Raw genomic sequence first — 14,276 nt, 5'->3', positions numbered from 1 at the left:
AGAATCTTTTAAAAGATGTTGAATATTTTGGCCTCTTAAAAATGTAGGATTGGGGCCGGAGAGATGGCTCAGTGGAATAAGTGCTTCCCTGGCATGCGCAAGGGCCTGAGTTCAATTGCAAGGGCCTGAGTTCAATCCCTGGTTCTGCCCCCCCTCCAAAAAAAAATAAATTAATTAAAAACGTAGGATTGGGGCTGGGGAGATGGCTCAGTAGAATAAGCGCCTCCCTGGCAAGCACAAGGGCCTGAGTTTAATCCCGGGTTCCACCAAAATAAATAAATAAATACGATAAAAATATAGGATTAATTACAAGTTCTGGATGCAGAAATTCTGATGACTGAGAAGGGAAGCCACCAAAAGTTCTGGACATCAGAGCTGGAAGATGTGGGTTGTGACATTCAGTGGACCCTTGACTTAGGAACTCGGTGTGTTCCCAAGGGCTGGCTGAAACGCACACTGTCAATGGAAGGCTCAGGCTCGTCTCCACGGCCTTCAGAGTCTCTGTCCTGTCTCCTTAGAGACATTGGCCCAGGATTTCTCAAATAAGCCCACACAAGAAAGTGTGTTGTAATGCTCCTTCCAGAACACCTGAAGGGTTAAATCTGTATCTGAGACCATCTGGAAGCACAAATGACCAGCATTCAGGTCATAACTCAAGACTTTGGTTATACGTTAAAACTGAATTCCTGCCATAACCCAAGTTGCTCATGTGTCTAGCCACTCAGAACTCAAGAGCCCACTGTAATTTTAGTCAAACCATCCTTGTATGTGTGATTGTGAGAAGTTCACACATTTTCCCAGAGTTATCTTGCCTGGCTTCACTTACTCAGGATGCTTAACTGGTAATGGTGGGATTTGCTTTTTTTTCAGGTCAATAGTTTGAAGTCCTCTTGTATTACATATGACTCATTCATAATGCACCTTCTGACTAATGACACATCCTCTTGAAACGCTCACTCACTTCCTTTTCCCATGTTGACTAATATCTTTGGCTATGTTTGATGAATTATCTAAAGTTCTAAATTTTGCTCATAGAATGATTTTTAATACATTTTTATAATCTGGAGGATATGATTGAAGCAAGTAACCTGTATATTATTTGGAAGCAGTGCTGCTTATGGGGAAAACTTTTTTGTGTTCTATTTGCAGAGTAACTCAGGAGCATTTCCTCAAATCTTGACTTGATTCCTGAGTCTATCTGAAATTAAAATATGTTCTAAAGAAGTACTCAGATACAGCTTGCTTGCTTGCTTGCTTTCCATATTGACAGTAAGGGCAAGATGCTCCCTTCCCAGGCTGGGGTCCCAGCCCACATAAATGTCTGGGAGACCATGGGCCAGAGGCTGGGGAATGAGCCTGAGTCTGACATTCAGGTTTTAGTTAGGAGAAGGTGGTAGAGCCAGCACCCAAGTGGGACAGAGAGATTCTCTGAGGAGCTCGTATGACCTTGACCTTACCTGTTGGCATATGCTGGGCCCGGACAGCCTGGACATGGGAGAGCCATGGACATCTGGGGCTCAGGAAATACTCACTGTAGACACTTTTTTGGGGGGAAGGGGGCGGGACTAGGGATTGAACTCAGCCCTTTGCACTTGTCAGGCAAGTGCTTGTTCTCCTGAGCTATCTTCCTGGCCCAACATTTTCTTTCTGGACTAAAGATTTTTTTTCCAAATATCAGTGCATTTTTTTTTTAATCTTTTGTAATTTTTTTTTGTGTGTGTATGAGGCTGGCTCAGCCCACCCTGGGGGCAGGGCTGGTATGGCATTTGGTGCCAGGGACTGAACCACGATCCCTGAGCACTTGCCTAAGCTTGCCTAAGCAAGCACTTTAGACCCCTGAGCTATCTCACCGGCCCATATTTTTTTTTTTCACATCAGATTTTACTGGTGCATTTTATCATATTCATCATAGAGAATTTGTACCTGTACTTTATATAACTTGTTTCTCTTCCCCCATTCCTTCCCCTCCTTTCAACCCCTCCTTTCTCTCCATTTACAAAACTTTGTTTCCATGTTTTTCCTCTTTTCTCATTTTTTCTTTGCTTCTTCCTTCTGTCCTTTCCTCCTTCCCTCTCCCTTGTTCCTATCCCCATTTGCACGTTTTCCTCTTATTTTGATATGCATTCTGTCCTCATTTACACTTTCAGTTTCTCACACCAGAGAACAACGTGGTATTCGCACGTGAGCGCGATTTATTTCTCTGAAGAGTCTGGCCTCAAAGTGTGTCTATTTTCCTAGAAATGTGTTGAGCGGTTCCTTTTTCACTGTTGCTGTTATTCTGATTTCAGCTCTCAGCAATAAGTGTAATTCCTAAGATGGAACTCGTTCTTTATTTTATTTTTTACGGAACCAGGGATTGAACTCAGGCCCTTGCACTTGCCAGGGAAGTGCTTATTCCATTGAGCCATCTCCCTGGCCCCTGGAACTCGTTCTTCTTAACTGTGTGTCGCATGTTTCTCTGTTCTCATGTCATAGGCGTATCACATTTGCTTTGTGCATCTGAGTTGGCATTCCGCACTATTTATTCTGCCCTTTACTGCCTCAGATGCAGATTTAAATTCTGCTCTTCCATGTTCCTTAAATTCTCTTGTCCAGTCTGTTGGTGGCTTTCTTTCAGCCCACCCAGCCTTTATTGTTCTGTCATTTCATAGCAGTGCCCCTGCTGTCTTTCGTGGACACTAAACATTTTCTCTACAAGTGTATCAGTTCCCCAGAGCAAGTCATGTTTCGCTGTTTGTTTTCCTCTAACTCAAGTCCATACTCACTTTTGTTCTGGTGCTGCGGAATCTTCTCAAAGGTCCCATTCTGGCTTCCATGTTTTCCCCCCCTCAGGACAAGGCCTTGTCTGTCCAGGGTAAGCATTTGCCAACAGCCTGCTTGGGTGCTGACATTTGTATCCTCTCGTAGCTGGACCCCAGGCATCAGCTTCAGAGGCCTACCCTACACCATGCCCGTGGCCCAGCAGTCATTCACCTAGGGGAGGGGACTCACTGGAGACAGGGGCCCACTCTCACTGTCACAGCTCTGCGTCTGATGGAGAATTCGATGGAAACTGCCGTACTTCACACAAATGAGATGCAACTATGAAAGAGTATGCGTGAGCACTTCCCCCTTGCCTTACTCCTCCACACACTGCTTCTATTTGCAGGTGCTTTTCTGACCCAGATCTTGGGATCCAAGCTGTTAGGCAGGACCGCAGCAGTCTCCTTCATGCCTCACCTCCGTGGGATTCTGAAGCTGAGGAGCTTGAGGCAGGCTAGAGAGTGGTGGAAAGGAGGTGCACCAGTTACCTCTGAAGCATGCCACACTTTCTTCAGATGTGCAGTCTGACATCTGAAAGTAGGCGCAGGCGTTAAGGAGTGAGTCCATTCCCAACCTCTCAGTCCAGCAGAATGGGTAAGGGGGGGTGCTCAGAAGCTGGAGTACCCAGGTTCAGATAAAGCTCCACCTCATGCTTATGCTCCTGGTGCCTCAGTTTTAACATCTGTACCCCACCTAAGAGAGGACTTGTGAATGTTCAGTGGTTCATGTATTTAAAGTATACATTTTACTTATCTCTCTCTCTCTTTTTTTTTTTTAATATATTTAGTACAGGGTTTACCGGGTCTTACTGCGCAGATCAGACTCATAGAGATCCTCCTGTTCACAGCCTCACAAGCACTGGGATCACAGGTGTGCGCCCCACCACGCCCAGTTTCATTTCCCATCTCAGCGTGCCCTGGGGGCGGGGCCGGCACAGCAGGCCCAGGGATCCTACTGCCAGCCCCTGTGTCTGCCTAAGCAGGCACTTTAATCCGATGAGCTATCTGGCTGGCCCTTAAAGTGTACATTTTAGTATTCTTTACAGGTTTAGAATCCAAACTAGAGTCTTGTTTTAAATCCATCTTTTTTTTTCTTTCCAGTGCTGGGGATCAAACGTAGGACCTTGAGCTTGCCAGGCAGGCACTTATACCACTGAGCTATCTCCCCAGCACTGAAGTGTACATTGAAGAAAAAAAAAAAAAAAAAAGAAAATGTGAATTTAAATGCATTAGGGCAGTTCTTTCTATCTGAGCGCTGCAGCACCTCCCCCATTTTAGCATATATGTATCTATTTAAGTCACTGCAGTCTGTCTTTCTGGTTTTGTATTGTTTTATGAATTTTTGAAAAATTTATAAATTTGGACAAAGATATATTAGGCTCCTCTGATCTACCACCAGATTAGCCCACCAACCTGTTTAATTCTGTCTGGCTCAAAGTAATCATTACATGATGTAATCTTAATTTGTGAAAATTTATTATGCTTATAGAAAGTGATACTATTTTGGCATCTTTGATACACTTCATCATATTTTAAGAAGGAATTATAAATGTAATTTATACAAAAAAGTCCTCTGATTCTGTTGATTGGTTCTGTAAATTTGTAAACTTTTATTCTGAGGGTTGTAGAGACAATAAATTTTGTGCTGTAAATCAATATAGTTTGTCAGATGTTACCATCTTTATTTGTTTACATTTTCGGATAGAAATTCTGTTTTAAAAAGGAAGAACATCTTGATGATTAATGTTTTTAATCATTCACTCAAGGAAATGGATAAGAAATGTGAGGAAAACTGGCAAAGCTGATTCCTCCTGACCGTTCCGATCAGCTGGACCTCTCCCACTCTAAAACCTACAGCATGACTCAACAGTAATTGATCCAGGCTTATGGTTTCTTTATAGAATTATCAATTCTCCCTATGTGAAGTTCCCAAGGGCCACATGCATTCATTTCTCTATCTAATCAGGACTTTCCACATTCCAGTCATATTCTAATCCCTCTCTTCTGTTTTTTCTTTTCATTTTAAAGAGAATAGAAAAATAACAGGTAAGACTTTAGAAATTATATAGAATTTCAAAAAAAAATTATAGGTATTCAACAATGTTTTTTTTAATGGTTGTTATAGTGCACATTGTTGCCTTCAAAGTAGTTGCCCAGATTATCAGATATAAGCATGTAAAATTGGTCAAAATAAAAATTTTAATCATTAACTGCTATCTTCAAAAAACCAATAGAAATTAGTAATGTGATCACCTTAGCTACACTGTGTGTATGCAGACATGATTTTTTTTTCCATTCCTGCTTTTCCTTTCTTTTCTCAATCCCTCTCCTTTATGGCTATGTAGAAATCCCCTTTCTGCAACCTCTGGCTCCCACCACATGCTCATTCTTACTGTCATTTGGAAAATCTTTTGAATTACCACTTTCTTAACTGTAGTTTTTATGTGTTTGTGAGTGAGTTTTGTGTGTACGTGTTGTTTTTTATAACACCGCAGTTTGATTTAGCTGAATGTGCAAATGCAATTTTATTTAGATGGCCAGTGAGGGAATCCCAGTTTGCAGCTGAAAATCAAACATTAGTCTTTAGCCAACACAGTCCTTTGATTTCTGCTCCTTTTGGTATTGTCCCAGCAGGACTCCACCAGCACATCAGGAGTCCCATTGTGTTCTCCCAGGAGGCTCAGGGGGAAGGGCTCCCCTTACCCTTCCGCTATCTCCCTGGTCCTGCACGCTGAGCCCTGTAATTATAGCAGACACCACATTTGTCCCCAGCCTCTGAGGAATGATGTCACTGCATGTCAAATAGGGGATTAGCTTGAGGAGAGAAACCCTCCTGACATTTTTGTTTTCATTGAGAAGAATTTAGTTTTGCTTCATTTTGTTGACAGGAACCGTTGTCTTCATAGACATTTTTAAAAAGAAAAAAAAAAAAAAAATCAAGTAAAACTTGAAAATGTCGCCACACACATGCACACACGGGGTGGCTGCGTGAATGGAGATGTGCTCAGTAGCGCCCCTCTCTCAATGAGTGCAAGTGCCCGGGACAAAAGCACGCCTGGGAAATTCCTTTTCCTACAAAGGCAGAATATCATTCTTCGAAAGCCCACAATGGCTTGGGTTCTGCTGTAGAAAATGCTTCTGAGAAATGAAGGCCGAGACCAGGCTACTGCTGGATAGAAAGGGCGCGCAGGCCACTGGTCCCAGGAGGCCTCTGAAATGTTCCACTTTTTCCTGATGGCATTGATCGAGTGCATCTTTGAATCTCGTTAGTTATTTCTCAGGGTAAAGCTCTTAGTTCCCTTCCCATATGAAAAAAATCAATCAGGGCCCAAGGTGGAAGCCTGGTGTCACAGATGCTTTGAGCCCAGAGCTGAGTTTTATCCATCATTTCCAATTCCTCCACCAAAAATAAACGTAAGCAGAAAAGCACTGGAGTGGGAAAGATTAGTTGGGTTCTCCTTTAGAACAAGCTAACCATCACTCTGAGGCAGAAAAGATAGGTTCAAATACCAGCTCTGGCTTTTACTTAGCTGTGTGACTTCAGGTAACGTACTGAGTGCTAGTGAGCCTGTTTGTTCATCTGCTCAGCGGAGGTAACTAGCAGTGGTACGTACACCTCCCTGGGTTGTGCATGGTACCCATTGGCCATGAGTTTTCACCTCCCCAATTCATTTCCTTTCAGGAAACAGGCTGGTGTGTGGGTATGAGGCTATTACGGCAACAGCTTTTATGGATTCAGGTAAGGGAACTCACTGGCCAGTTTCTTCTATGTGGCGGGCACCTAGGAACTGTGAGATTGAGGGCCAATGGGATTAGAAAGGCTTTGAAGTATCAGCCATTTTTAATTTTCCCAAAGCATCAGAAAAAGAGAACTCCAGTGATATTTTCTTGGGAGGTTTTACAAACCTTTACAGTGTTTCTCTCAGTTTCTCTAGTCAAACACCAAAATTTTCTTAATATTTAGTGTCTTTATATAGGGGACATGCCTCCCAACCTGCTAGCTATCAGATGGGGCAAATTTGTGTTCCCCCATATCAAAGGATGAATTCTAAGGAACAACGAAGGTTAAGAGTAGGAAACATGTATTGAGAGAGATAACTCGTAAGGGACAGGAGGGGACCCAAAAGTGGGTTACCAAGGAGCCCACTTCTTGAGGCTAGTATTATAGAACAAAATCACAAGGTGGACACAAAATCATGAGGTGGACACAATGTGTGGCAAAACTCTGATTAACCAATAAGATTCGCTGCTTAGACTGATCCGGTAGGAAAGCAGGTCACGTAGCAAGCATACATGGAAAGAGCAAGAACCTTTTTAGGAAGGGATGGATCAAGAGGGCCTCGTCACCTACCCAGGTGACTGATGTCTATCTAGCTGTTATTGGACTAGATGATACCACTTATCATACCCTGGGGAGGCACATAGGCCTGGTCATTCTGTCTTTATCTTGAGGCCTGGCCTCCAACAGATGCGCCTCCAGCCATAGGTGTTGTATGGGTTCTCATTCTCTACAATAACTCCCTTGAGGGCCTAACCCCGTCTGATTGTCTATAATATGCCTACCTAACTTAGCTGTCCATACTACTTGGATTTGAGTTGTCCTGTCAGGAAAGATGAATCAAGCTGACTCAGGTCCTCTTGCCAGATGATAGGTAATTTTGTATTGTTTGCCCTGGGACCTTTCCATTTCTGTGGGAAATATACTGGGAAGACAGCTGGTAAGCTCTTGCTCTATCTTCCTTTGACGTTTCAGACCCGGCTACCTAGCTGCGTGATAGTTTAGGAATCCAACTCTGAATCAGACTGAGTTTTAAGATGCAACCCTGACTGATACAGGTGGGAAAGCCTTGAGGTGCAATCCTGCAAGGTCGGTGCTGTAGTTGGGGGAAAGGACCCTGGAAGTGTCTGGGTCAGAGTGTCCTAGCTAGAACCCCATCCATCACCTGAGTCACCTGCCCTGTGGAAGGAGAAGAGAGAAAGTGCTACCCTGTGCCGGGCCGCTCCCAGCTGCCTGAGGAGCCAGGCACTACACTGAGCACACTGAGGACATGGGCTCTCACTTGAGTTTCTTCAGAATATATGTATAGTGCCACTGTTTTCTCCACTCTCACCCTTGGCGTTCCTTGGATTACTTGAAATACAGGGCAGCTGTTTTATCCCAATTGACTTGAAAGTACATGTGGTCCACTGGGGGGCCTTTATGATTGTCTTGGGAAGCTGAAATTCCTTTGTTTCTGGAAGTAGCCTGATGCTGGTGGCTCAAGGGGCAGTTGGGTCATCTTCACAGTGCCTCAGACACCTCCCCTCCAACTTCCTAGCGTGGTGCTGTTGTGCACGGCTTCATGATCTTAGCAGTGGGTTTGGTTCTTTCTGCCTGCCCCTCCCCTGAAACCTCCTGCTCTAGATGCGATAGAAAGACATTCTTTGTTACTTTTCGTAATCATTTTACTCCAACCTCCTGTTAGATCCCACCCAAAATTGGACATGGCTTCGTATCTTATTTTCTTTACTGAGACCTTGACGGGCTCCTCCCTTCCCTTCCAATTTGGGTGTGTTGTCAAGTTGTTTTGTGTCCTCCTCTAATTAAAAATGACAAATTTACAAATTTTGTCCACTGAGCCAAAGCCAACCTACAGAAAAAAAAATGTATGCACTTGGTCATTTTGGTTGTAGAAAGGTACAGATTTCTACATCTTCTTCCATCCGAAGGATCAAATGCCCAGCACTGTTACTCGAGGGCTCTGTTTATGACATCACATTGGCTGGGTTATTGGAGTGCTTTGCATTTTGTTGACATCAGAGCTCTCAGAGCTGAGTAATAATTCCAAATACTGCCCCCTAACCGCAAAGAGAAATCAGTGTAGTGCATTAAAGTGATGACTTGCATATATGAAATTATTGCATTATTGACCTTGTCTCTGTAGTTAATTGATCACCTTGTTAGCCCCAGTTTCTGTTTAATCTTTGAGCATATCCTTTTTCCTATATCAGGTCCAGGGGGGTTATAAGCAATAAACATAATCCATAACTATTGTTTTCTGTAGGCTACAAGATAAATCATTTTTTGGGATGGAATTATATGAACATAGATCTTTAACTGGTAACACACATCTTCATTTAGAATTACGTGGTAGCAGATTTCTCTTAATTTACCTGGGTGAATCACACCTGTTGACTTTAAATGATTTATATTGGAGATGTCCCTTTCAAAACACATTTTGTAAAAAGTACTAATAGGGGAAACTCTCTGTGTTTATCTGATTATTAAATTTGGATTTTCAATTACAGGGTTTCTTCAGGAGAAGCACGAGTACATATCTATGTCCGAACTTATCATCAGAAGTGGCTTTGAGATAACTCAGAATACACTTTGCTTTTCCTTAATGTCTAGTACAAGTCACAGCATTGTAATTTTTCCATTTAGGTAGAAATATAACCTTAAGAATATTTAAGTGTGATCAGAAATTCCTAGCCCTAGGATGCATGTGTGTGAAATGTCATAAATGACTTTAGTCAACTGTTTAGCCTTTGTTTCTGATATTTAAAAGTTTTAATTAGCAGGGCTAGGGAGGTAGCTGGGTGGTCTAAGCATCTGCCTGGCAAGCTGAAGGACCGGGGTTCCATCCCCAATACAGTGTGCTGTGCCAGCCCAGGAACTCCTGGTGCACCATGCCAGCCACTGAAACTGGGTGTCGTGGGGCACGCCTGTACTCCCAGTGCTGAGAAGGCTGAGACAGGAGGATCACTATGAGTCCAAGCTGTGTAGTGAGACCCTAAACCAAATAAATAAATGAATTAAGAGTTGCCAACTATTCTATTTTTTTACCAGTAGGTGGCATGACTTAATGAAATACTGATGACAATGTAAAAACCAATACAGCTTACTATTTAAACTAATTGATTCCCTTTGCCCAAAACTGAACAGTCAGAAGTTTAATATCCTTGGTATATAAAGAGCTCTTACAAGTTAATAAGTACAACCTTAACATTTCAGTAGAAATTCGATACAGGATGTGAACATTCATTCTGGAGGTGGGAGAAAAGATACAAAATAGCCAGTGACCATGAAAAATACAGTATGTCCATAACTTAAAAAATATGGATGAATACTAGAAGATACAGATTTTTACCTGTAAATCTCAAGGCTTAAAAACACTGTATTTTGGGGCTGGGGAGATGCTCAGTTGAATAAGCACTTCCCTGGCAAGTGCAAGGGCCTGAGTTCAAGCCCCGGCTCCACAAAAGAAAAAAAAAAAAAAAAAAGCTGTATTTTGAGTTGGCCAAATAGCTCCTCAGATTAAAGAGCCTGTTTAGGTAGATGCTGGGGCTGGGCTGCAATCCCTGGCCTGCTGTGTCGGTCCCGCCCCCAGGGTGCACTGAGACTGCGATTGAGACTGGGCCCGGTAGCGCACACCTATAATCCCAGCTCTTGGGAAATTGAACACAGGGGCATCACTACGAGTCTGATCTATGTAGTGAGATCCTGTAGACCCTACACTAAACTATATATTTAAAAAAATGCTTTTTATCACTGGCAAGGTAGGTGCCTTCATGTTCTGCTATTTGGATGTACACAATCTTTCTGGAATGGAACTTTTCAATAAATATCAAGAGTTTAAACATACTAACTCAGTAATACACTACCAAGAATCTGTCTTGTGGGATAATTGGAGATATGCACAAAAAATTATGTAAAAACTGCTTACTCCCACATTTTGTATGTGTGTGAAAATCTAGGAAAAATACCATGAGGTTTTTAGCAATAGGGAATAGTGTAATTGCTACTGATGAATCAATTGAATGCAGTATAAGTCATGTATTACTGAACTCTTTACTGATATGCTGTATGTTGCCTGAAATGGGTGAGGTTCTTGCAAGTATTTTTGTTTGATTACAATTTAGTAGCAAAAGCATTTTTATGTGTTTATAAACAAAACATCTTCAAATTCAAATATGGATCTGGGTTATCACATAAATTTGTATCCTTTTTCGATGCCTTTTACATTTTGTGTACATATTATTTACAGCCAGGAAAAAGTTTTAAGCATTTTTTAAAAGCGATAAGCCTAGCACTACTGCATTTATTTTTCTCGTGGAAATGAGATTCAGCAGTCAGTTCTCTGTCTGGGGAAAGTAGAGTTCATTTGAGTCAGAGACTGGAAAGCTCTTAGGAATACCAACCTCTGAAACCTCAAACTAGTATGTAGTGGAATAATGACATAACATGGACAGCCACAGATGTCAGTCTGAGTTAGAGAGACTAGAGAAGTTGTATAGAGCAGCCCTAAGAGAGAGTGAAAACATACACTCATCTCAGACCCCAGCTCGGGAACCTTGGGGTCAGCGAGTGGCTCCATTTCACATCTGTGGCAAAGCCTGTCATGCTGGCTTGGATCTAGAGACCTGGGCTCCTCTTCATGCTCCTATGCAGTTAGATTTTGTATTTCGCCTTGGACGAGTGACCAGGCTCCCTGGCTTTTCTTCCAGTTTCTTTGTGTGGTTTGGCATCCTAAGATAGCTTTCTGGCCCCAGAAGGTGAGGTGTGACCCTGGGGGTGTCTGGCCAAGACTGAGGCAGACAGAGGCCCTTCCGGTCATAACCTTGGACCCTGTCTAAAGTCATCTGGTCCCCAGTTACTTGTGAGTAATAAATCACCATGACATAGCTACTTGGAAAAAGTTACAGTCGAGTGTAAGAAAGCCATTTTAATTCTGCAGAGATGAAAGCTGAGATTAAGTCAGAATATAAGCAAACCTGGTGTAAGTCTTAACAATGAAAAAAATAGGGGGCCTCGTTTTGTTCCTAGTGGCGCTTCCCTGGCAGGTGCAAGGGCCTGAGTTCAATGCCCGGTTCTACCCCCCCCCCAAAAAAAAAATTTAGGATGTGTTACATGCACATGTCTCTGTAAGAATATAATTATTATATACTACAAACATATATGGGCAAAAATTAAAATTTAATTTAACATTAATTCACATTTGTAATTATTGGGCTAATTTTCATCTTATCAGTGTTGGATAATATTCAGTCCACAGGGCAGCTGACCTTCATTCTTTATACTCAGCCTATAGGAAGGGCCCAGTTCAGAGGATTGTATTTTTCAACCTTACAGACGAACTTATATTCAGAGCTGTATTATTCAAGGATTGTGTTGTGGCCCCATTGAGAAAATACATGGTGACCATGCTCACGTGGAAAATCGAAGCAGAAGTTTTACGGAACGGTATTCATCCTGCATGCGGTGCAGTATGACATCTTGTGGTCTGCTTGATCCTGTTAAAACGAATTGTCTTGACCCATCAGCTTGGCTTCATGCCATGCTAAAAGTGGGTGGCAGCTCTTCATTTTAAAAAATAAAGTTTAGAGCTTTTTAAGAGGGACCCAATAATAAAACAGCGACTGCACATCCCCACAGCTATCAAGTATCACCGACAGTGATGTGGACGTAAGCAAGCCTGTACAGTTTCCTAATTGTCAGGCGTCCCCTGGGTGGGTGAATGAGGTCATCAGCAACACAGGAAGTGTGAACGAAACGAGTTGTCAGTGAGCCTCGTTTTGTTGCTGGTGGCCTTCTTGGACTCTCCTCCTTTCTGTGTCAGTACCAATCTCAGAGTCTAAATCTATGCGACCTTAAGGGACTGGGCAGTACAGCAGCTCCCAGCAGCACCTCCAGACAGGAGGTGGGGGGCACTGTGCACTTGCTGTTTGCTTCCTGGGCCCTTCAGTGACCGCAGGTGCCAATGATGATGAGCGTGTGTGTGTGTGTGTGTGTGTGTGTGCGCGCGCGCGCGTGCGAAGGCGGGAACCTAGGGCCTTTGCACTGAGATATATTCCTAGCTCACCTCATCTATTTATTTATTTATCTTTTTATCTATTTATTTGGTATAGGGTCTTGCTATGGAGCTCAGACTCATAGTGATCCTCCTGTCTCAGTCTCCCCTGCACTGGGCGGGCTTACAGGTGTGTACCACCACACCTGTTCTGGTGGCCAGCTCAGCACAGGGTCAGCACAGAATGTGGTACCAGGAGATGGAACCTGGGTCCTTGAGCTTGCCAGGCAGGTGCTTAGACCTCTGAGTTATCTCCCCAGCCTATCTTCCCAGCCATCCCATCCTTTCTTCAATTTTTTAATTTTTACACTGGGTCTTGCTAAGTTGCCCAGGTTGGGCTCAGACATGGAGTCGTCCTCCCTCAGCTTCCCAGAGTGCTGAGGTGATAGGCGTGTGCCACGATGCCTGTCTACGTTCTGAAGACTTCGTTTGCTTTTTCTGGTATCTCTTCTGGAGCTCTGGCTGGGCCACAGTAGGACCGGGCCTAAGCCCAGAGCTGGCCTTTCCGCCTGGGCCAGTTCACCTCCCCACGCTCTCTTCCTATACTTCCTTCCTCCCCTCTGCTGCTGTTCCTATCCTGTTCTCTCCGTTTCCCCCCGTCCCTGCTCTATGAGTGGCAGTGGCCTCATGGTGCCCTCTTGGCTTGGACAGAGCAATGTTCCCCAGAGCTGGGGGCTATCAGGGTTAGAAGTCCTTGAACAGGACTCGGTTGTTTCAGCCTTCGATTTCTTTAGCAGGTTTGTAAAGGCACATGGTGTCCGTTTGGAAACTGATGAAAGACCTGAATTCAGAGCCTTTTCCTGCATGTTTTCCCAGCAGACCTGAACCCGTCACCCAGCGGGCCATTAGGCAGGATGACCTTTCCTGCTCTGCTGCTGGAGGGCTCTGAAAGGCTGGCCCTGGTCCTGCCTGGGCAGCGTGCTCAACCCAGGGTCACACAGTGCGGACAGTTCGGCAGCACCCTAGAAGGACTTTCTGCACTGAGCTGCAGAAACAGATCATAGGAGCGGTCTGTCTGGTAAGGCCTTATATGGAGAAGCTCTGGGTCTATTTTATGTTTGGTTTGTAAGATGATCATAGTTTTGAAAAAAAAAAAAAAGGAAAGAAAGAAACAAAAAGCCTGGGGCAGTGCTATCATGTTACTAAGAGGCTCAGTTAAAGAAAACACTCCTTGGAATCATTTCCACTAATCGTTCCACTCTGAGTTGGTGATGGGGTCACAGCACACCCACCCCTGCTGTCCCTGGCCAGCCTCCCTGAATCTTGTGCCATGGACCGAGGAACCCTCATTGGAAGGCACCATCCCTGTCCTTGCATGAGATGCTGCAAAGCTGGGAGGACCCTGCCAGCCATGTGTTCCTGCAGATCAGTGGTTTTCAGCCCTTCTGAAAGTCACCCCGAGCCCTAAATCCTCAGATGTTGACAGGGCAAAGCAAAGGAGGTCGTGGAGCTCAGTCTGCCTGTGTGCTGGAGCCAGTGGTGGCAGCGAGTGCCAGGCTCGAGGACCACTCCCCTCCTGGAAGGTACCTGGGCTGAGGGTGCACTGGAACTTACTGAAAGCCTTGCGAGCCAAGTGATCAGCATCCCTCTGGCAGGGCTGCGTGTCTACACTCACGGAGCCTGCGCTGACCGAGCCTGCGCTGAC

General features: G+C 44.0%; 1 protein-coding gene across 2 annotated transcripts in view; it reads left to right on the top strand.

Annotated features, from left to right (window-relative positions):
• Map1b (microtubule associated protein 1B) overlaps window positions 1-14,276 on the top strand; it is a 110,913-nt gene that overhangs the window by 23,580 nt on the left and 73,057 nt on the right. The window contains exon 3 of one of the 2 annotated variants that reach the window (XM_023703142.1): window positions 6,484-6,540. The exons of the other annotated variant lie outside the window; for it this stretch is intronic. Coding sequence (XP_023558910.1) covers window positions 6,484-6,540 — 57 coding nt within the window. The remainder of the gene's footprint in view (window positions 1-6,483; window positions 6,541-14,276) is intronic. 2 annotated transcript variants of the gene reach the window in all.

The sequence above is a fragment of the Octodon degus genome, unplaced genomic scaffold, assembly GCF_000260255.1.
Source record: "Octodon degus isolate 3935 unplaced genomic scaffold, OctDeg1.0 scaffold00001, whole genome shotgun sequence".
NCBI classification, from domain to species: Eukaryota; Metazoa; Chordata; class Mammalia; order Rodentia; family Octodontidae; genus Octodon; species Octodon degus.
Note: the sequence above shows the minus strand (reverse complement) of the source record. Positions and strands in the feature narration are given on the sequence as shown.